At 43.3% G+C, this 24710-nt stretch overlaps 1 protein-coding gene across 1 annotated transcript; it reads left to right on the plus strand.

Moving 5' to 3' along the window:
* The first annotated feature begins 618 nt into the window (after nt 1-618).
* Nucleotides 619-19305, plus strand: LOC123376839 (succinate receptor 1-like). Its single transcript, XM_045029080.1, has 2 exons — nt 619-737; nt 18307-19305. Exon 2 carries the CDS (start codon nt 18310-18312, stop codon nt 19303-19305), a length of 996 nt encoding a protein of 331 aa, XP_044885015.1. The 5' UTR covers nt 619-737; nt 18307-18309.
* Nucleotides 19306-24710: the final 5405 nt, after the last annotated feature.

Here is a 24710-nt window from a genome sequence, read left to right on the forward strand (position 1 = left end):
TGAGATAGCAGTACAACAAAGAGAGGTGGAGTTATCTGCTTTTCATTCCTCTGTAGAATTAGGTAAGGGAGGCCATGTGGAGCATTTTGTTTATGTGCACAGGGATCTCCGTGGCATCCTCCTGAGAGATCTCGATGAAACTTTCATTACTTGGCAATCCTCTCCCAAAGGTTTCTAGGGATGGCAGCCTTATTTCTTCCTCCCTGGTAGGACACTTTCCCTTCGTCAGGCATCATTGCAGTGAACAGGCTAGTGGTAGATGGGCCTGGAGGGCTTCGGGATGCCAGCAGCAGGGATGCTCTCTCTGCTTCTGTTACCCTTAGGAGTGAGATATCGGCTAAAATGACCACCGCCTCTGGAAAAAGGTGCTAGTTTTCATTTCCATTGCCCTGAAGTTATAGGTTCATGCAACGGAGCAATTCCCTTGTCATTTCCTGGAGGGTCAGAATCGCCAGGGCAGGTGCTCTGGGTGGTGCCGTGCACAAACACTCTGAAGCAGAAGTGTCAATAAGCATGTCTTGTTTAACACTTTAGGGGAGCCAGGGAAGGGAGTTCTAAATCTTAACTTTCACTTTCTGTTGTGACTATACTGACAATGGTACCCCTGTGCATTATCTGTAGTTGATGCCGCTGCGGCCTTGAAGGGTTCCCACTCCACACCTGCAGAACACCTGAGACAGATAAGGAGGAGAAAGAAGAGGACTTGGGATGACATGTGATGAAGTGGGAATATTTTGGTAACATTTCTGAGTCCTGTTTGTGCCTCAGTTTCCCCTGTATACTGTATTGTTATCCGGGGGGTGGGATGGGGTGGAAATGGACTGTTTGCTCTCAGGGCAGGCTAGGAGATGTAGGTGTGGGGGCAGCCTAGCTGTCTGGGGCTAGGTTCTGTGACAGACCCAGACCAGTGGGGTACAGGAGTCTGGTAGAAGGCAAATATACTGGCCACTGGATGAACAATTTTCTGTTCCCTGAGTGACCAGAGCAGGGCTGCCCTAGAGCAATCAGGAACCTGCTGGAACTAATTAAAACAGGCCAGCTAATCAAGACACCTGGAGCCAATTAAGAATTTTCTAGAATCAATTATGGCAGGCAGACTAATCAGGACACCTGGTTTAAAAAGGACATCCCATCAGTTAGTAGGGGGTGTGTGCAAGAAGCAAGGAGCGAGAAGGTGTGCTGCTGGAGGAGTGAAGACTTCAAGCATGATCAGGCTTCAGGAGGAAGATCCTGTAGTGAGGATAAAGAAGGTGCTGGGGAAGGCCATGGGGAAGTAGCCCAGGGAGTTGTAGCTGTCACTCAGCTGATAGAGGGAACATTGTAGACAGCTGCTATCACAGGGCCCTGGGCTGGAACCCAGTGTAGAGGGTGGGCCTGGGTTTCCCCCATCCCCCAACTCCTGATCGGACACAGGAGGAGTTGATCTGGTCTGTGAGAAACACCAGAAGGGAAGGTCTAAATTGGAAAGGGATCTGGCCTGACCCACTAGGTGGGACACAAAGACTGTGGGGATTGTTCTCCGTTTCCTCCATGCTGGCCAGTGATGAGGTTAGCTGAATGGATGGCAGGTTTGAGCCACTAGCAAAAGTGGCCAAACTGAGGGCTGCCGTGAATCTCTGAGGTGAGCAAATCCACCTATAAGCACAGGACCCACCAAGGCAGAGGAGGAACTTTGTCATGGTTCCTATATCAATGAAGCATTTGCTAATCCAATCGCTTGGACCCTGATACCTAGCAACCAGTGACCTAGAGGGATATGGGCATCCCCGCCTCTCCTTAGGGAAGCTGAACAACATCCCCAGCTCAGGAACAAGGGACTGGAGAGGTATGAAGTGGGGGAATCAGAGTTGACTGCTGGAAGGTGTCAGGGCTCTCACCTGGAGTCTGACGATGGAGGGAATGATGGAGTTTGAACTAAAAAGTTCACCTCAGCTTGGCTGGGCTCAGTTTTCTAGGTTACCCAAAAGGACTTCCTATGCTGTGTTCCTGTGAATGAACAAACCCAACTGTTTTGCCAATGATGTTACTGCAAATGCTTGGTGAAGTGCATTAATCCCTGAGGAGTGTACAACTTTCCAACAGGAGTCAACCTCAGTTGGACTCACTGAATGGTGCTCACAGTGTGAAGCAGGAGTGCTGAAGGCCCAAAGGTCTAGTCTAAGGAGGTGGTGAAGCCACATGGCTTACCCTTCAGGAAGAGTGAGACTCATAGCGGGTCTCTGAAGGGGTTCCTCCTACAGACTGTTCCAAAGCTGGGCACGTAGCACCGACCCTGTGCATCTGAGACACAAGTTCAATGAGATCCTGCAAGCCAGTACTGCATCAGACTGCGAGCAAAGGGCCTGGAGGGTGAGCATTGCAGACAGCCTGGAAAGGGAAAGAGCAGACAGGGGAAAGGCCCAGGAGTTCCAGCAGGAAAAGGAGAGGGAGATACACCAGTACATAATGGGCCTTCTCCCGCAGCAAATACAGATTCTGCAGGTTCTTGTGGGCCTTATGGACAGGTGAAACAATCAGTGGCCCACCTCACTTTGCAGCCCATGGAGAACTCCATTACAGCACCTCCCTCCATCTCCCCTCAACATTCCACGTGGCACCAGGGGGCCACCTCCCTTACCCTATTTCTTCCTCTTGGAGAACAGTAAGGAGAACCACAGCTTCACATATACTGACCTGGGAAAGCCCCAGCTGCTGTATGTGTAGGGGAAAAGGACATGAATATTCTTTCCCCCTTGTTAAGTTCTGTTCCATTAATTACGCTTTTAAAAATCTGGACTGTATATTGCTGCAAACATCAAAAGCAACATCTATGTCTGCATGAAACTTATAAATGGTGGTGAAAGTCAAGGATGTGGATAACCAGACAGGAGTAGTGCTACAGCCTACCAACGTATGTGAAGTCTGTTTCCTGCCCTCTGTGCCCCCTGGTCACATGCAACTATGGTTAGTGTGTTTGCTCCCCTCCACACCATGCAGCAGAAGAGCTACTACCACAACAGGTTTCTAGGAAATAGGTTAATACCATTTATCATGTTAATAACAGTAAATAGAAGAGTATAGGTGAGACTTTAGTAATTAGGGCCACAGAGCCTGTGACAATGGACATCCCCACATCATCACTGGCAGGCCATGCAGTGCTATATCCAAGGAGCACTGTGGAGATTAGGCAACACAGGAAGTATTGCCCCCAGCAATCTGAGTGACAGCACCATGTGGCCTTCTGATTGGCCATGCTCACTATTTAACTCTGGAGGGTGCCCCAGGAAGTGGTCTGGGCAACCATACAGACTTCTGTCAAGAAGCTGAAAAAGAAAGTGAACTCCAGGAATGGTGTACTCTAGAAACTGGCCAATACAAAATGGGGAGCTGACCCCAAAACACTTCAAGCAACCTGGCTCGCCCTTTGTTTCTCAACTGTAGTGTACTGTACCTCAGTAGGGTCACGCTCAAGCCATGTACGCAGACTGATACTGAACTCAGTCAATCCTGTAGGATCATCTCAGGGACTTTGAAACTGACCCTCAGTGAGGTGGGATGTGTTCAGTAAAAAGGAGGTGTGGGAACAGGTGAATGATCCAATAGATCACATTCCACTACCCAGGAAGCCAAAGTCCAGAAATAGCTTTTCCTCTGAAAATCCCTTCCCCCAAAATATCACTATGAAAAGGCTCCAAAGCAACAAAATAGTGGGAAATGCCAATAATCTTAGAGAGTGGTTCCTTCAGAACAACACCTCTCAGGCACTGACCTCAAATGAAAACACTGGTATAGTCTAATTTGAGTCAGAGCTGGGATGGGAAAGACTGGTGACAATGTGACCAAGTGGAATCTGAGAAATAACTCCAAATGTGAATGTAGAGAGCCTAGTCAAAACATTTTAACTCTGCCAACATCTTGTAATCCCAACAAGCTGTTCGACATAAGTGATAATACCAGGTCTTGGAGCGGCTTTGGAGCGAGAAGCTTTTTGACTGCCATTTATGGGGGAGGTACTCCACACTCAGACTGCCAGTACAAGTCCTGCCACCAAATGGGCCATGTTGCTTTGTTAGTAAAACACCTCTCTTTTAAAACAAACACACAAGGTGACAAAGGAGTGAGGGGTAAATAGCTTCACAGATCCCATTATGAACAGGTAAGTCATATAACATTATCAGTCCAGTATAATTCTGGCTGTCAACTGGAAATGGACTGTGTAGGAAGTGTTAATGTGCACACAGGCTGCAAAAATGTTTAATTTGCACCCATCACTATGATAGGGTCAATTTCTTGCAGGATCCATGAATACATTTTATGCTGAATTTTACAATTCAGTTGTACCAAAGATGTGTAGATTTCAGATTAGTTCATTTACTTGCTCTCCTTTATGAAGTTGAAATTAATCAAAGTAGCTGTGAAAATGATGGTTATGTATAATTTGCTGTCTTTTTTTATATTGCTGCTAGATCTAGTCATTTAAGGAAAATATATCTTAAGCCTTTTTATTGTCTAACCTCTGTGAATCAAAACTAGTTCTCATATTGAATAACGACAACTCAATCAAAACAGACTTTTGTACATGAGGATTAAACTCTATTGCATGGCACCAGATATTCACTAAGCTGACTTGTAAATCCTGTGACTTCAGTCATTAATTCATTTACAATGACATTTTCATAGTCAATTTGCTTTTGACACATTTGCTTTGTTATCACGGTTCCATTGCTGCTTTTATATTGCACAAGTCATGACATCCGGTACTTTGGAGAGATTGTCTATATTTAAGTTGGCCAGATATTATTTCCATACTACAATGTGTGTACATTGATTCTGTTTCCTAGTTGTGTGAGAGAGGCCATTATATTCTTCTTAGTTACCCAGTGAAATCAGCAGAGCGTTTTGAAGAAGTTGCATGCTGTCATTATACAAAGTTCTGGATCTTTCTGCTATTAGTCATACCTGTATTTTTCTTGGTCATGGCCTTGAGTTAAAAACTCCTCTGGCAAAAATGTTTCAAAGGCTATATAATAGTTCAAGTGACAGACATAGCTTTCACACTTATTTTCAGCATGGTCTCAATCTTTGCTGGTTTCCAATTTCTCTTCATATGTATTCATATACAGCTATTCTTTTGTCGGACAAGTACTGCAAATCATACAGCAAAGACAACAAACCTTGAGAAAGCTGAAACCACTTACGCTGCCCTGGTTCTGTTTTCCATTCCTTCCTGTCCTTACCATGCTAGGAGAAATATGAGATTAGCTTCTATATGCTCTGGTTTAAAAAATAAATAAATAAATAAAGACAGCTGTTCTATATAAATCATCAGAACAGACCAATAAGCAGTTTCAACAGTTGTTTGTATCCTGATTCTTTTCCTCTTTAATTTCCTTATAGCTGAGTTTTTAGAGACTTCGTTTGCATAATTTTTTAGAGACTTTGTTTGCATAATTCAGCAAGGTGAGGTACCACTGAATACATTTGTGTACTGCTTGTTTTGAAAACTTCAGAAGTGTTGGAAGCTAATGTGTCATTTAATTCTGTTGATTTTGCTTGTTTTAGCTTTATTCATGCTAAATATTTTACAGCTATCTACATAACAGCAATTTCATTATATGACTTCATTCTCTTTAAACTCATGTTTTAAAGATGAGGCATGCAAATCCTGGGTTAAATTCAAGAATGCAGCTGCACTGTAGGAATAATTAGCTTGCCGAACATGCAGATGTCAATAACTTTTCTTCCCTGTGTGTTTTCTCTTTCTCCCTGGTGTACTTTGCATTTGTAATAAAAATATTTCCAAACAAAGTTGACAAATAGTAAAGTGAGCTACTAAAATCCCCAAACAGACATAAATTTGCTGTGACGAAACTGATGCAAATGTACATAATAGCTCAGTTTTTCCTTGGTGATTCCTACCATGGTTCATATGTTAAGTTTTGTACCATATCATGTGTTTGTGCCAGGGATCTTGTTTACACTACTGGTGCCTCTTGTTTAGATTATAAGCTGCTAAATGTAGGGGCTGACTTAAACTTTATCTTGTACAGCATTGAATTCATTGTTGATGCATGAAAGCCAGGGACATATATGCCAACTGGGGAAGGTAAAATGAAGCCCCAAAATACAGTTCAGAAGTGCCTTTCCTCAGGTTTGGCTTTAACACAAAGAAGATTCAAAAACAAGAACACAGTCCAGAACATTTGGGCTCAGATCCTCAATGGTATTTAGGCACTTAACATCCGTTGATTTCACTGGAAGTCTGATGCCTAAATACTTTTGAGGTTATGGCCTTTGGTAACAAATAGGAGAGGCCTTTCCAGCTGTCAGCATGCTGGGAGGGGAGAGGACACAGCCTTCACCCTAAGTAGCCTCCACTGCAGCAGTTTGGGGCGGCGTTCTGCAAGTGGCGGCAGTCCCTGTTGTTTTGCCCCCCAGTCTGTGTGCCCTTAGGGCAGCAGGAGCGTTTCCACGGTGGCGGCAATTCGGCAGCAGCTTCTATGTTTAGCTGTCCGTGGTGGCTTCAGCTAAACATAGAAGCTGCCGCCAAATTGCCACCACCACGGAAACGCGCCTGCCGCTCTAAGGGCACACGGACTGCCCCCGCCGCCCCCAGCGGCTATTCGGTGTGCTGCTTGGGGCGGCGAAAACTGTAGAGCTGGCCCTGTTTACAGCAGCAGCATCCAGATCCCCCATGTGATAGAAAGAGGATCAGGACTCTCCCTGTAAACCCATACATGCTGGGAGCTAAGAAGCACGTTATATCTTGACACAGTGAATGTTGAATAAATAGTGTTGGAAACAGTATTTGTAGGACTTGTTAATTTCCACTGACTTTAAATCTCTTTCTATTTAGCAATCCCTAACTGCCAACAGATACGGTACGTATAGCGTAGAGCACCTTCCATTATGCGAATCTGCTCTTAGGTCATGGTCTCATAGCCCTTACATCAGTGGGACAATTTTTATGAATAAAAGTTGCAGGATCATGCCCTTACACACAGCATAGTAAGGCCCTGATCCTACAAACATGTATTATTGTTTCCTGCCCTAAGTACAGGGGAAAGGTGGAGTAACTGTTGACAAGCAACTCTCTTGATGGTGACCTTGTTAAATATAGGCCCAAGAATGGTGGAATTGAAGGAAAGGAAAGAAAGGCTTTATTGTTTTTTGTTTTTTTTCTGAGTGGAAAGAACTGGAATGAGACAGATTTTGAGGATTTTTTAAGGTGGTAGCAGGAGCTGTATTCACAAAGCCAAATGTTCCAGTATAGGGGCACCAGTTGCGCCGGCATAAGGGCACCAGTATAGGAGCCGTATAGGGGCACCAGAATTCACATAGCTGAATGCACCAGCATTAATTATACTGCATAGGGCCCCATAAATCCTAGGAACGGTCTTGCTTACAGTTTGCTTGCTGTGCACTGGGTGTTTTCCAAGGCCTCATTAAAAACAGTCTGTGCTCTAAGGAACTCGCAGCATAAGGCACCTAAATGATTAAAACCACCTACATTTCAGCAAAAGAGCAGCCTACATATGCAATGTTCATAGCTAAACAATATGCAATATTCATAACAAAATCTGAACATACTTATTAAGAAGCATTTTTCATTGAAAAGACTTAAATTGAGGAAAATGTGGAATGAGTGCTGTACATGGGAGCTCAGGAACCTTAGACCAGTTGTCATCAAACTGTGGGGCATGCCCCCTGAGGGGCATGAAGAAACATTTGGGGGGGCACAGTGGGACCTGGGCCACCCTCCTTGGGGGATGGTGAGGGATTGTCATCCAGCCCCACTTTGTCCCTGGCCCTGGCCTCCAGCTGCAGCTCTGCTCCTGGCCCCAGCCACATCTCTGGCCCCTGACAGTAGTATAACGGCCCTACCATCAATCAAACCCTAACCCCACCCTTGACCCCTTTAGTCCCTCCCACCTGTCACCAGAAGTCTCACCCTATGGGGGTATTACTTCTGGGGTCAAGGTGGCCACCAGAAGCAAGGTGTGTCATATGACCCCTCTAAGAACTCCTCCCACCACCCTCTACTAATCAGGAAGGGTTACATCCCAAAATGACCGCCCAGAGAGGAAATTTTGACCAATCAGGGTCAAATCACAGATATCTACGTCCTGTCTTTCTCTGAAACAGAAAAATAAAATGATTCAAGGCCACCAGAGGCTACCTTTCATTACCATAATTACATCCTAAAAAGGATTGCTTGTGTTACAAGATTAATTTGTCTCACAAACAGTCATTTCTATTTGTAACTGGCTCCATTTTTTCCTCATAAGAGAAACAGACCATCGGTGGAAGATGGCTTTGAACCATTAAACACAAAAGTGTTCATATATTTTTAGAAGGAACGTTACCTTATCTCAGCCCAATGATTGGACTAGATGACCTCCTGAGGTCCCTTCCAACCCTGAGATTCTATGATTTGGGGGTATATTTAATCTGGTTATTGCCATCTCTCAATTTGTATTGATTGTATTTTATTATGTGACTTCCTCTGGCTTTGAGCCACTGTTTTCCTATTCAAAATTGTTCTTGATTCTTATTTGTTAGGCAACTGCAGTGGCCATTTATTTACATACTATTCCTTTTGACATTGAGGCTGTCTACAGCTGACCTGGCTCCCAGTATTGCTGCTCTTACTCATGCAGACCTCTCATTCATGTCAGTGGGAGGTCTGCCTAGGTATTAGCTACATAAGGATCATATTTTGGGCTCTCTATCTAGACTTAGCCATAGATACATTTTGAACAGACTGCTACCTTCATCAGAAAACACCCTTAGAGTGAATTTTCTGAGGGGATCATGACACAGCTGAAAAATGTTGAATAAAATAGTTGGCGCTATGTCCGTGCCTTCTGAAGCGTGGAGTGGTGTTTCTTCTGTATCTGTGACTTCCACCCTCCTTTCCTTGCAGATATTATTTTATTTTTCTCAATACAGTCGAACCCATTTATCTCGACCTCGGTTAACTTGCCAATCCTATTAAGTCGACGTTTTAGAAGTGGAACCGCCAAACTCCCTCTTTGTCTTATGGGTTTCTCATCCGTTATGTCGATTCTTTAATCTCGCCGAACCCTAATATCTCGAGCCCGGCTCCCCGCGTCCCCGACCCACCGTGTCCCCAGCCGCCCGCTCCCCGGCTCTCCAGCCGCGCGGTTCCCCAGCCGCCCGCTCCCCGCGTCCCCAGCCGCCCGGCTCCCCGCGTCCCCGACCCACTGTGTCCCCAGCCGCCCGCTCCCCGGCTCCCCAGCCGCGCGCTCCCCGCGTCCCCAGCCGCCTGGCTCCCCGTGTCCCCGACCCACCGTGTCCCCAGCCACCCGCTCCCCGGCTCCCCAGCCGCGCGGTTCCCCAGCTGCCCGCTCCCCGGCTCCCCAGCCACGCGGTTCCCCAGCCGCGCGCTCCCCGCGTCCCCAGCCGCCCGGCTCCCCGCGTCCCCGACCCACCGTGTCCCCAGCCGCCCGCTCCCCGGCTCCCTCAACTGTATCTACTTTAAACTTCACTCACCATCACAGCCTGGCTATAGTTTTCAAGGTGAGCCTCCAAAAATAAGTAATTATGGACCAACAGTCACATGCACCTCCAGCTGTGACCCTTAATTTTCTTTACACTGGGTGTTTGCTCAAGTCTCTCACATTTAAGCCTGTACCTGATATCTCTAATATTAAAAATAGGATAGAAAGATATGGTTTATGAAATGTGTAAGACCACATCTTTCCCTTAATTACCAAATACCTTTAGTATTGCATGTGTATATGTGAAGGAAGGATATGGCTGGTAATCTTCTGATACCATATGGTATCTAACAGATCTTTCTTGATTGTGGCTGCCATCCTGTCCAACAAATGCACAGTAACATCCACATCCAATAGCAGGCAAGGTATTAAAACCACAACTTCTCTCCAAAGTCAGCTCAGTAAACAGGGCTGTCTTCATAACCAGGGAAAATATACAGAGATAAAGCAGAGACAAAGACTTCGAGCCCAATCCTGGTATCCTTGACTTTCACTTTGAGTACATCACCTCAAGAAACAAATTTAGAAAAGTTTATAAAAAATGCCTCATACAAAGAGCAAGAATTCTTCCATTGAACTGAAATTGAGTGAGTACTGTCACTAAATGTCACTAAATGTGCCGTGAACATGACTGCTCTTTTGTTTGCGTCATTGGCACTAACCACAAGGAAGGTTGTAGATAGTGAAGATAAAAATGAGTATTTCTTCACACAACACACAGTCAACTTGTGCTCTAAGGAACAAGACCAACGCCAAGTCCATAACAGGGTTCTAAAAAGAACTAGCTATATTTATGGAGGATAGGTCCATCAATGGCTATTAGCCAGGATGGGCAGGAAGGGTGTCCCTAGCCTCTGTTTGCTAGAAGCTGGAAATGAGCGACAGGAGATGGATCACTTGATGATTACCATTCCCTCTGGGGCACCAGGCACTGGCCACTGTCGGAAGACAGGATACTGGGCTAGAAGGACCTCTGGTCTGACCCAGTAGGGTCATTCTTATGTTCTTATGAGTTTGGATTCACCAAGTGCAAGTTGTTTGGTGATGATGCAAGTGTCTGGGGTCTCCTGAACTCTTGGTGTCCTCCCACTACTACTCTCTGTGTTAGTATTGTTCATGTATGAACACTTTCTCTGGGGATCATTCTTCTGTCCAGTTTTCTCTCAGTGATTTATTATGAGGTTTCCAAAGCACTCATTGTTGGTGTAACTCTGGCAGTAAAACTCGCATTGATTTTACTAGGAGATAAACTTTTGAAAAATTTCACCCTCGGTCTCTCTTATGGATTTCTGTCTTTGTTAATTAACCATGGTTAAAACCACTTCCTCCTCCTCCCAATCTCTAATACTGAATCTGGATGAAAAGAAGAAACCATACAGTGTGTTATCTAAGTGGTCATCTTCTCATGTACATCTACTATTCGTGACTTTCATTTTGTTTAATCTTCTTAATCACCATCATGGCAACTTCATAACTCTTAGTATTGTCGCTAAATGCACCATGAAAATAACTGCTCTTTTGTTTGCTTCATTGGCACTAACCACAAAGAAGATACTGTAGATATTGAAGATAGAAAGCCATGACATGCCCTGTTTCCAGGATGAGATGAGTGCATGATGTAGAAAGGAACTACTGCAGCTTCTGTTTGATATGCCCAGATCACTTTTCTTTTTTTAAGTGGAAACTTTGGTGATCCTGTGGTGCTTTTTATTTTCTTATCTTTTTTTCATTTTTTCCCTGCTCCGCCTCGCACCTTTTTCAAAATCTGTTTTCTTCCTTTTCATAACTTCAGTGTTGAATCACTGCTCTTCTAACCAACCGAGTCCAAAAATAAGTAATAGATTGTCCATTATTTGTTTATTTGTCTTACTGCAATGTCATCTTATCATGCAGGATTGTGTGTTTGAGGGGGATGGGAAGAGAACTGTAAGTCACTTTTTCATACGTCATTGTGGAGGGGTTCCCCTCCAAAAGTTGTCATCTTCAGGCACTAGCCTGCTAGTTTTTGGGACACAGACTCCACAACCTCTCCTCACAGTTTAAAATACCTGGTTGGATCCTGAAGTCCATACTTTTCAAGAAACCTAGAAATCAGTAGAAGGAATACAGAAATACTTACAGCAGTGCAATGGTAGTTGTACCTAGTAGGAACTCCAGGATTTGGTGATATAGCATGGAACACTTGGACAGTCAATGTTGAAGACAAAAGGGCCTAGTCTTCTGGCTGTGTGTGTGTGTGTGTGTGTGTGTGTGTGTGTCTATCTCCAGAAATAGTAAAGAATCTAAGACCACAAGACTGCAGTCTTGCCACCTCAGGCAAGAGCCCTAATGGTGGATGTGGTTGTAGCATTCCCATTTCTTCATAATACTTTCCTCTTCCTAACAACATCCCTTTTAATCTTTCCTGGTTTAAGCTTGCTTTCTTTCCAGTTTTCATCAGACAATTGAGCAGTAGCCTTTTCTTTGTTGGGAGACAAAGGGAGTTAGAGCTGGAATCATTGTCCTGCTAATGACACCAGAGCCTAATAGTTTTACATGAATAGAATGTATGCTTGAACTGAAGTCCATGGGGCTCTATAGGTGAGCATCTTCACACGAGGAAGGACTTTCCCTAGTACTTTCAGGGACTCATTTGAAGTTACAGGGACAAACTGTAAAGAAGAGAGGTGTGGTGCATTTTCTTTAGTGCCAGTGAGGCTGTCAGAAACTCAGTTGATTTTTCTTTGCAGAGAAGGAAGAGAGAATGTGCCCAGGCCACTGGTGAGGATATCACACACGACTCTCTCTGGCTTTAGAATGCATGCTCCTTGCATCATGGACCTATTATTTGTTTTGACACAGTACATGTAGTGCAGTGTCATGTTCACTAATAATGCTACCAAATATTAGATACCATCAGTCTAAGAAATACTGCAATGAATATCCTGTTTATGTTGGAATCAGATTTTGATTATTTAAAGTTTAGCCTTAGTTACAAGCAATTAGTGCTCTGTAAATGTACCTATTTTACTGACCTGTAGGAATTTATTGCACAAATACTCTGAAAGTGCTACAGTATTCCCTGAGGGACAATCAGAATTATTTTCTTGATCTCATACTGCCCTCCCCATCTCAATTCATAAATTTTGGGCCACTGTGGAGTATTATTGATTTAAGGCCAGTCAGTAATTCTCAGGAGGCTGCCATTATCTGGGCAAAAAAAAGTAATTCTTCTTTGTTTACATGAAATTCAGACCTAATGAGCTTCTTCACAAAAAAATCCTGTTTAAAAATAAATAAATGTGAGCCTGGGCCTGAACCCTTCATATACAATATAATCTGAAATGAATGGTACTTGTTTGGTGAGAGAGGTCTATAGGATTGGGCCTTCTGTCTAAACCTTTCCATATACCACACTGAGCATCAACCTGTTATACAACAGAAATTTTGGCTTCTTAACATCTCTCTCTCTCTCTCTCTCGCACAAACTTTACATGTATATAGGTATGTAATCAAAACAAACATTTGTTACGTTCTGGAATATATATAAGCTCTCGTGCTTCACAGCATAGCCAACTTCTCCACACGCAGTACAGAAAACAAGTTTAAAATTCAATTTAATTAAACCAATCCAAACCCTTTTCTAGACACACTTGTCAGCTGAAAACATGTTCTGTTGATTTACCTTGCAGCTGTAAATTTACTGATGCAATGTAAACCAAAATAAAGTGGGCTAAAGCCTTTTTTTTTCTTGCTTTTCTAAAGTATCTGATACTGGCCATGGTCAGAGACAGGATGCTGGGTTAGATGGACTGCTGATCTGACTTGCTAAGATAGTTACTGTGGGTGGGATCCATGAAAGGCCTGAGGCATTGCAATGCTGAGCACCACTGCACCTAACTTTTAGGCACCTAGAAACTCACAGGAACAACAGTAAGATCCACAAGGCCCAAGTTAAGTGCCTAGACTCCCTACACAATGAATAGGGAGAGATAAGTGCATTAGAACGTGATCCATAAGAGCCGGCATATTAGGCGTGGAGCTGCCTAAGCTAATTAGAACAAGATGCTGATGACAGGAAACACTGTAAGCCCAACCCCGCTCACAGAGGTAACCTGGACTTGGGTACCTATTTCACCTGGTAATTCACAAATGGAACTCACCACCTGGAGTCAGGGAGCTAAAGCACCTTAGTTGCCTCTTGTGGGAATTGATTTAGGCACCTGCTTCGCTCCACACAAAATGGCCGGAGGAAGAGGTGGTGCTGCCCATCTTATGACTCTTAGCCTGGTGCACTCACCTAGGATGTAAAGACCCAGGTTCAATTCCCACATCTCTGCCGGGGGGGATGGGAGAGGATTTGAATAGGGGTGGGGTCTCCCACCTCTCAGGAGGTTGCTCTAACCACTGAGGTCTCATATATTCCTATGTGAGGCTTCCTCAGTCCTTCCAGTTGAAGCCATTCCACTGTGGGTAAATAATGAGTGACTGGAGCAGGGCCCTGGGTCTTCCACCTCCCAAGTGGGTGCCCTAACTGCTAGACTACAGAGTCACTTTCAATCGCTGGCTCTGGCCCAGTGATTGTTCCACTGTGGATAAATATGAGAACGACTCTTTAGTCCAGTGGTTAGGGCAACTATGTGGGAGATGCAGGGTATGCCTACACCGCAATAAAACACTTATGGCTGGCCCATGTCATCTGACTCGGGCTTGGGTTGTGGGGCTATAAAATGAAGTGTCATGTTCCCACTTGAGCTGGAGCCTGAGTTCTGGAACCCACCCTGTTGCTGGGTTTTAGAGCCGGTCAGTTGCCCCAGGCTCTGAGACTCACTACCATCTGGGTCTTTTTTTGTAGGATAGGTGTATCCTAAGTTACTTCATGGTTCTCACAATGGGTTTGGCACGCTAGAAATGCCTTGCTTCAGAAATTTTGGTGCTGTCAGTGGCCCCCCCACAAAGTACTCAATTGCTCTTTCATTTTGAAAAATTAAGTCAAAATTTTTTGGGGGTATGTTTAAAAATAGTTTGCTTTTAGATTTCAGTGAAAGTTGAACTTTACCTAACCAAGTTTCGATATTCCTGTTCACTACACAGGGCCAAAAGTTTGAGTGGTGCCAAGCTGACCTGTAAAACTATTGGTATACTTTAATCTGCCTTAATTTTTGTGCAAGCTATCATGACCAAATTTTTGCACATGCAAAAACATTCAAACTTTTGCTTGCAAACTGAATTTGTGTGAAAATAAAATGAACGGAGTGCAACAATCCAATATGCATATGAAAATCAAGCTTGAAGATACATATCTGGTTTTTTTTTCATGCAAAACAATTTGTCATGTAAATCAGCATGTGCAGATACCCTGTTTACATTACAAACATTAGGGAATTAATTCTCATAACACCTTGAGGAGGTAGGAAGAGTCGTTCTGCTTATTTTGATGGGAAACTGAGGCACGGAAGTTGTTTGATTTACCCAAGGTCCGTGAATGAATGAGACAAATGTCATTATAATCCAGAGCTCCTGATTCCTAGTCCTGCAATTCAGCCACAAGGCTGTACATATCCTCCTGTTATGAATATTACATTAGTATTAGGAAATAGTAGTTTTAAACATCTGTTTACTGAATTCAAAATCTTTCAGTATTCTCCAGCCATTTACAAATAAATATGCACAACAGAACATTTCTGGCTACTTACTGTAGCACATATATAGTCAGATTTGAATAGCTCTCTGCAAAGAAGAATTATTTCATTAGTTTTCTAGTTGACTCAGAATAAGTTTTGCAATACTTTCCACTTCAGTGAAACTTCCCACACAGCAAGCTCCGACAACTTTCCCTGTACTCTTGAATAATTAACCACCTTTGCATGATATGCAAAATAAGCTGAGACAACTGTGTTCAATTACACTCCAGTAAGCCAGAAGCTTTCATCTGGTCATGGTTAAAGGAGTGTCTACTAAGATAGTACTCATTCCACAAAATGGTAAGTTGTAATCTTTAGCGAGTTAGACTTTCATATTAAACTGTTACAGTGTTAAACTCTTTAAAGCTTATGACAAAATGTTAAAATATGTCCCTTTGTTAACAAAATTTAAAGATGTGGCTAACCATATAAAAACAACTAAATGAAGAGTGTATTTCATTCTGCCTTTGTGTTACCTGTACCCTGACTATTGCTTTGAAGGTGATCAATAAGTCTATTTACAGGATGTACATGGGACAATGGGGCTTTCAATATTTTAAAGTTTTTTTTCATTCAAAATGTGAATGTTTATGTAGTGTGCAGTGATCTGGTTGCTTAAACATTTTTATTTTTAAACAAAAGGTTTGAGTTTGTTCCTAATTGTTTGAATTGCAAGGGCTAGCTAAAGGCAGTACCTGGGGTTGCTTTGATCAAAGTCAAAAACTCTTGGGGATTCTATCAATATTTTTACAAGAATCTATTAGTACACGATATCTGTGTATATATTTTTGTTTCATATAACTATTTTATCCCATAGCTTTAAAAGAAGTGTTTCTTAACACAATAGAGTATCAATAGAGTATATAATTCAGTGACGGATTTATATATTTTAGACTATATAAACAATAAATATACAAAACATTTATAATAGGAATGTCAGAGAAAGAGCATGTAACTATCTTAAGGAGCTTATGTATAGCACATTTTGAGACAATGTAATTTCCCTTTTTAGGAAGTGTTAATTAAGACTTCATTGAACTTAAATTGTAATCTAATTTCTATTTTTCTTATGTTTCATTTTCCCACCATATGTTGTCAGTGATGTGCTGCCAATATTTTAATAATGGGCTCCTACAAAAATTCCCTCCTTAGCCTGTAATAAGCCCCACAAACCAGGTGTGTGTGTTTGTTGACATGCAGGGAGGGAAAGGTAAAGAACTAGAGAATCTATTAATGTACTTCCCCATATAAATAGAAAGAATTTCTCATAACTGTAACCTATGAAGAAAGCAAAACTGCTTGGCAAACAAACTGTCACTAAATACACTCTAGTAGAAATATTTATACTTGTTTCTGAAAAATATATTGAGTACATTGAAGATACAGCACAATAATCAACCTGTGTCATTTGGGGAAAATAGAAGCATCCTTCCCCCAGATTTGTTGATATCGGGTGCAATCTACTGCATTTAAAGGCAAAGCAATGTTTTTGAGCCCAAGGGATAATTTGCATATTGTTGGGGAGAGGTGGGTGAACTGCTTCAGAGACAAAGCATCCCAGTCCTCTCTGGAATTTTAACAAAGGCTCTTTAGCCCATCATGATATATTTTATTCTGAAATCAAAAAGGAGAATAATAAAACAGTTGATTTAAATAATCGAAGAGAAGGTGCAATAAACTGTAGATGTTATTCTCAATTATCCTGGGTAATTTGCCTTATTAGAGTTATTTATATTATCAAGGAATTAAAATAGTAAATGTCATTATTTATAGATAGGCCTACACTGAAAAGGGATGCTGAACAATGTATTTTTACACCTTTGCAAAGTGAGTGAACAAGCAAAATTGTGTGCTTATATTCCCTTAATAAAGCATTTCCCTTAGCATGCAGCAATTGAATAGTTACATGTTAGCTAAAATACAGAAAACATACTTCGCTGAAAGTTCTCCAGGACAGGGACTGTCTCTCAGCTTCACCGCACTTGACAAAATGGGACCCTGGGCACTCTGTCATACAAATAATTAATTATAATTCTAATAATACACCATACAGAGAGCTGAATAGATCTCTGGGGTTTACTTGTAAAATGTTTGCTACAAAAATTGTGAATTGATGAAAGCTTACAGATTACACCACTGAAATTTCACTAATTTTATTTTGAATTTGAAATTAGCTAATGTCTTTTCCTTGACTTCAGTGGGATTTGGAGCTGGCTCTGAGTCTGCCAACATTTGTGAACTTTGGATTTAATTTGGCTTGTTTTGGGAAAAATAGACAAATAATATTATGGTCTATTAAACTGCAAGTACTGAGATCTCCATTTCTTCAATATTTTCTCAGAATTTCTGAGACACAGATGTAAACTGCAGAGCATGCTGTAGCTACATTATCTCCTCTATAAGACTGTTTCCATGTAATTCTGATAAAAAGATTATTATTAGTTTATTACTGGGAATACATAAATAGCAAATATTCCTATTGGTTAACAAACAAGTTTGTTTCCCTCTTTTTTTAACCACCATGACTAATAGAAACTTCTTCAGAGCATAGTCATACCAATGGCTCAATCCTGTACTACTACTTCATTCCTTACTTGGGCAAAGGTCCCATTGGAAATGATGGGATTTCTGCCTTAGTAAGCAGTGAGTGAGATGTGGGAGTAAAGCTCCACAGGCACAAAAGCAGAGGATTTCCAAAAAATGCTCTTATGAGACAGATTTTGCTTGTTTGTATTTTTTCTCTTCCCCTCCGATCACACTCCCTCCAGCCCAGTGCTGGGTAAGTATAACACAATGCTTTCAGTTTACATTCATAGCATAATGGACGCTAAGAATCAAAATCACCTTTGTGCTCTGTCTTATGGGAGACTCTCAGGAAAATAAATGTTGCCACACAAAATCCCAAAGTCCTCATTCAATTTCTTACTGAGGCAGAATTCTTACTGGATTTCAGACGAATGTTTTTATCATTGTGTTTTTACATCGCTTTGATACCAAGACCTTGATACAAAAAGTTTAAGTCTTTATAAGACACATTTTTTGCTGAGCTAGAAATATCTGAGTTGTGATACCAAAAAATAGAATAGCGCTGTAATTGTCATTGTATTCTTACTATTGATTTTACTTTTTTAACTTCCCAGGATATGAATAAGACAGTCGACTGCCAGGAGATGGATAACACCCTGCAAAAATATTACCTTTCTACCATCTATACCATTGAGTTCGTTCTTGGCATCATTGGAAACAGCATTGTTGTCTTTGGATACGTATTCTGCCTGAAAGTTTGGAAAAGTGGCAATATTTACTTGTTTAACTTATCACTATCAGACTTTGTATTTCTGTGCACACTTCCAATGTTGGTGACAAGCTACTCCAAAGAAAAGTGGACATATGGGAACATGTTGTGCCAAAGCAACAGGTTCATGCTGCATGTGAACCTATACACAAGCATCCTTTTCCTTACCTTTATCAGCATTGATCGTTATATGCTCATGCAATATCCTTTCAGAGACCATTTTCTACAGAAGAGGAAGATAGCTGTTGTTTTCTCTGTTGCCATATGGATCCTTGTTATACTTGAACTGGTGCCAATAATCATCTTCATAGGAGCTAGAAATACCAGTGATATCAGTGATAACCAATGTATAGATTATGCAAGTTCTGGAGATCCAGCAAAAAGCCTGATCTATAGCATATGCCTGACTCTTCTGGGGTTTGTAATCCCTCTTTGTGTTATGTGCTTCTTTTACGTGAAGATGGTTATCTTTCTTAAGAAACGTAATGAGCGGCTCCCAGCTGCGCAGAACCTTGAGAAACCTCTTTCTTTTGTCATCATTGCACTGGTTTTCTTTTCACTGTTCTTTACTCCATTTCACATAATGCGCAGTGTGAGGATTGCCTCCCGAATGAAATTCTGGAAGCTTTCCCTGTGCACACAGAACATCATAAATGCCATTTATATTATCACAAAGCCTATTGCATTTTTAAATAGCGTAATTAACCCTGTCTTTTATTTCCTAATGGGTGATCGCTTCAGGGAGATGCTGATGACTAAAGTAAGACAACTCTTTAAAAGGTTTACACCCACAGAAAATGGAGTGTCGACAAAGCCCTCTGACAAGGAACACACTGAGGAATAAAGGACACTGGTTTATGGGACAGCTTTTACTGCTGTATATCAAGCCTTATGTAGCTAGCTTCATTTAGGCTTGGTTTGCACATACACAATGAAGCCATTACTAAGCAACTGCATAATAGACCTGATCTCACTATCTTTATTCAGGCAAAACTCTCACTGGCTTCAATAGCTGGTTATAAGAGTCACAGGACTGGACTAAGTATTGCTATATGATAGAAGAATGTAATATTTATGCACTTGTCTGATTTAACTAGGGTTACCAGATAGCAACAGTGAAAAAATGGAACAGGAGGTGGGAGGTAATAGATGCCTATATAAGAAAAAGTCCCCAAAAACGGGACCATCTCTTTAAAAATGGGACATCTGGTCACCTTAGTTTTAACTTAATGGAAATCTAATGTCCTGATGGTGTCTGTCAGAGGGCAGAGATTATATGCAGAGCTGGTGTAGATGTGTCGGTCCCAGGACATTAAAGACAAGTTGGTAGCACTAGACCCCACACTCAACATTCACCACATGGCCCTTTCTTTGTTCTTGTTTCACACTGTTTCTGTGTGGCTGGAGACCATTCACCTTTACAGTAAGTGAATGAGCCACTTTCAATTCTTGGTTGAACTGGTGGTGGGGAGGAGGGAATTGGTGCATCCCAGGATGGGCTCAATAGTTTTATAATAAATTATCGTTTGTGTGTGTTGTTATTTGTTGAATAACTGAAAAATGGTGAACCTTGCTTTTGGAGCCCAGGGATTATCTGATACCTGATTTGGGCTAGAGAAGTTCAAATCTCAAGCCAGACTTCACTTTAGTGCTCTCCACAGGATGATGAAGTACTGTACATAAAAAGATGGTTCATGATGGGAACTAAATGGCCTGATTTAGGATGGGGAAATTTTGCCATCTGGTATAGTTCTTGTATTTTTTAAATTTGTTTCATAATAGCCTGATAATAAAATATTCAGTAGATAAAGTTAAAATACCTCTTCAGTGTTTTGCTTTTAATATGCACGTTCCCACAGCTTCATGACTTCTGCATTTCTCAGTACACAGTACAATCCTGTAAACTGAATAACTCAGCATGAAAATTGAAATGTATTGAATATAAAGTACATTTGAACAATATTAGCTAAGATTTCTACCTTTGTCACCTATTTGACACATTTGAATATTTCAGACCAGATTTTCAACGGGTCTAAATGCTAATTTACACCAGCACAGGATCTCACCCTCAATGCCCTGTTAAGTATGAGAGCAGCAAATTGTCCAACCATCTACCCTGTACATTGAACTGAGCTATTTGGTTTGAAGTTCAGCGGGACCATGAAACTATTTTCACCCATCCTCCACCAGCACCTGCCATAGAGTATAATTTTGGGGGGAAAGGGTGGTAGTAGAGATCTCTGGACAAAAACTCCATGCTTTATTCCAGGGGTCTCAAACATGCGGCCCGCGGAGCTCCCCCAGTTACTTCCTGTCGCTGCCAAACTCCCCTCACCCCCGCCCCCCTCCCCGAGTTATTTTCTGTGCCTAAGCTCCCCGCGCGCTGCTCCCCAATGTTTGGGGCCGGGTCTCTCCCCTGGCCCCACCTGCCGCCCCCACGCGCCTCCCCCCAGTGTCTCCCGGCCCCCACTTGCTGCCCCCTCACCGCCCGGGAGCCTGCCCGGGAGCTCACGCTGACTCCACTCCTCCGCTATGCCGGCTTCCAGCATCACCTGCTGCCGCAGGGTCCTAGCGCCCCCCTGCACTAGGGCCAGGGCAGGCTGCCCTTCCCCTGCCCTTCTGCCCTAGTCCTGAGACTCTCCAATGCCCCGAGCCTCTCCAATGCCTCAAACCCCTCACCCTCAGCCCCACAGCCCTCACCCTTGCACTCCCTCCTATCCCCAAACTCCGTCCCAAAGCCTGCACCCCCACCCCCTGCCGCAGCCTGGAGCCTGCACTGAGCACAGAGCCTGCACTCCAGACCCCCTCCCCCACCCAAACTCCAGCCCAGGGCCTGTACTCCAGACCCCCTCCCCCACCCAAACTCCCTCCCAGAGCCTTAGGCAGTAAATCTAAGTGCGTGTTTTGTCCTTTGAGTGAGGTGCATTACTGAGTGTATATATTTATTAAAACTGCTTGGAAATGACTTTGTCAAAAAAAAGAACACTCATGGAAGAAAAGAGAGTTTTCCAAGACAAATGGGAGAATTTATATTTTTTCACAGAGGTAAAAGATAAAATTCAATGCCTTATTTGTCAGCAAATGATTGCTGTTCCCAAGGAGTATAACGTGCGTCGGCACTATGACACGATGTACCGTGAAAAATATGATGCATTCACCGGAAAAATCCGAGAGGAAAAAGTTCAGCAACTTAAAGCAGCATTTGCCAAGCAAAGAAATTTATTTTCAGGGATTAACAAGTCTAGCGAAGATTCAGTAAGAGCAAGTTTTGTGATAAGCGAAATGATAGCTAAATCATCGCGACCTTTTACAGAAGGCTTATTCATAAAAGAATGTCTTATGAAGGCCAGTGAAATTTTATGTCCTGATAGGAAGAAAGTTTTTGAAGGCATAAGCTTGTCTGCAAATACAGTTGCCTGCAGGATAACGGATTTAGCTGATAATGTGCAAAAACAATTGATTCAAATGGCAAAAGACTTTGAAGTATTTTCAATTGCTCTTGATGAGAGTATAGCTGTATCAGATACCGCACAGTGTGCAGTGTTCATTAGAGGTGTGGACTGCAATTTGAATATAACTGAAGAATTGCTAGACTTAATGCCACCGAAGGGTACCATAACGGGACGTGACATATTTCAAGGATTGGAAGAGTGCATTGAAAAAGCTGCGCTGCCATGGAACAAACTCGTATCTTTGGCTACGGACGGTGCGCCATCAATGTGCTCTGAAAACATTGGTGTGGTTGGATTATTGAAGACCAAACTGAACAGCCTCAATATACCAGGAATTAGCTTCACCAGTATACATTGTATTTTGCACCAAGAAGCCCTGTGTAGTAAAAGTCTACAAATGAAAGAAGTTATGGATGTAGTTGTTAAAACTGTTAATTTTATACGTGCACGTGTGGGTACGTCTACACTACAAGACTATTTCGATTCATCTTAATTCGAATTTCTGGAATCGACCTAATGAAGTCGAAGTTGTGTATCCACAATAAATACACTAATTCGACTGTGTGAGTCCACAGTAACGGGCGAAGCGTCGACTTTGGAAGCGGTGCACTGTGGGAAGCTATCCCACAGTTCCCGCACTCCCCGCCGCCCATTGGAATGCTGGGATTTCCCACCAATGCATGCTGGGGGGAGGGAAATTGTGTGGAGGGTGGTTTTGGGTAACTGTCATCATTGAACCGTCAATCACGCCCAGCATCCCTCCCTGAAAGCGCCAGCTGGCAATCTGTTCGTGCACTTTTCTTCTCAGTGACAGCGCGGGCGCCACAGCACTGCGAGCACGGATCCCGCTGCAGTTGTGGCCACTGTCAGCTCCTCGCAACTTATCGTCCACCTCTTCCGCAGTCAGCTGCTGAGAAATTTGTCTAATTTTCAATGGTGCTGCGAGCAGTGGTGGACCATGGGGGACATTTTACCAACATCAACGTCGGGTGGCCAGGCAAAGTTCATGACGCGCGTGTTTTCAGGAACTCTGGTCTGCTTAGACACCTGCAGGAAGGTAGTTTCTTCCCGGACCACAAAATAATGCTTGGGATGTGCAGATGCCCATACTGATCTTAGGGGACCCAGCCTACCCACTAATGCCCTGGCTCGTCACGCCCTATGCAGGCACCTTGCACAGCGACAAGGAACTCTTCAAGTACCAGCGAGCAGCGAGCAGCGTGAACTGTGACTGTTCAGTTTCTTCACAGAGAAGCTGAACCTGCCCCTGTTTCTTTACCAAGTTACTGTTGACTAGCCTCTGCAGTTACATACCCCGTCCACCCCACTTCCCCAACTTCTAACACACATTTAAAAATTAAAGTACGTGCTCCACTGTAGCTTTACAACGGTGTCTTTATTGATGACTTTGCATTAAAGGGTTGAAACTGGGACGCACACTGTGCTGGGTAGGGTGTGTGGTCATGTAAAGACCGCATCTAAAGTCGAGGTTTGACATGCTCCCACTCCCAGACCGATCAGCAGTGCTGGACTGCTTGTTTCAACGGATCCTGCCATCCCTCCTTTTTGGGACTCTTTGTGCGGGGGCTATGTGGCCTTGTTGCGGGGGAGGACGGATACAGATTCCTCTGCTGCGTGGCTCTGCGGTCCATTACAGGGACCGTTGCATGACATCTGTAACCCCCCTCCCCCGCTACAAATGCACGTACCACCCCCAACGACAGAAAACCTGCAAACCACCTCCCATACCAGCTAACCGCCTACTGACTGCACTGTGTGTGTGACATGCTGCTGATCCAGCCCCCGTCTCTGTACCCTGCTAAAGGTGACTGTCCTATGCATTACACTACCCCCTCAACCACCCAACGACCCACCCAAGACACCTAACACAGCGTTGTGTAAAAAACCATGACTGAAAAAGTAAGTAACAGAAAACTACTTTTAATAATCAACAACACAGTAAGGGAAGGACTTTTCAAAATGTAGTGACTGATAGCTTTTGGGTAATTTAACACTGTCCTGTGGTGCAGTGACAGTTTTCACGGCCCCTGGTGACCCTCCTTCTTGTTATTTTTGATGAGGGGGGGATTGGAGTTTGAGGCGGGGGTGGGCGGTTGCAGATACAGTGCAGGGGGGCTCTGTCTTCCTGCCTGCGGTCCTGCAGAACATCTACAAGGTGCCTGAGCATGTCCGTTTGCTCCCTCATTAGTCCAAGCAGCGTTTGAGTTGCCTGCTGGTCCTCGTGACGCCACCTGTCCTCCCGTTCGCAGAGTGAGCGGTGCTGCTGACTGAGGTTCTCCCTCCACTGGCTCTGCTGGTCCGCCTCGGCTCTGGAGCAGCCCATAAGTTCAGCAAACATCTCGTCCCTTGTCTTTTTCTTACACCTTCTAGTTTGCGCCATCATCTGTGAGGGGCATGGTGCATCAGGTCGTGATACAGTTGCACCTGTGTGATGTCAAAAAGATAGTGAATTTCTTACAATGATACATTTTTTAAACAAAGAAACATAGTCTACTCGTTATCTGTGAACAAGAGTATGCACAGCACCTGTCTCATGCGCACTCACTAATGGAAAGTTCGATTTCTCTGAATGCGCTTTCATTGCCTGGGGTATTGGGCTGCAGATCAGAGAACCTTTGCAGGAAAGAAGAATTCGTGTAGCAGCAAGGCATGGTAAGCCAAACACTTTTGGATTCATAGAAGTGAATGTACAGCTCTGTCCTCTTGATGCAGGCAATCCTGAAAGCATAAACTCGGCCCCTGTTGCACCCCCTCACGGCTGTTCACTGGGAAAGAT

Source organism: Mauremys mutica, chromosome 9 (genome assembly GCF_020497125.1).
Source record: "Mauremys mutica isolate MM-2020 ecotype Southern chromosome 9, ASM2049712v1, whole genome shotgun sequence".
In the NCBI taxonomy this organism is placed as follows: Eukaryota; Metazoa; Chordata; order Testudines; family Geoemydidae; genus Mauremys; species Mauremys mutica.

Bases quoted from the DNA above. Each gene is read 5' to 3' on its own strand.
- LOC123376839 (XM_045029080.1), top strand. From the start codon at position 18,310: ATGAATAAGACAGTCGACTGCCAGGAGATGGATAACACCCTGCAAAAA.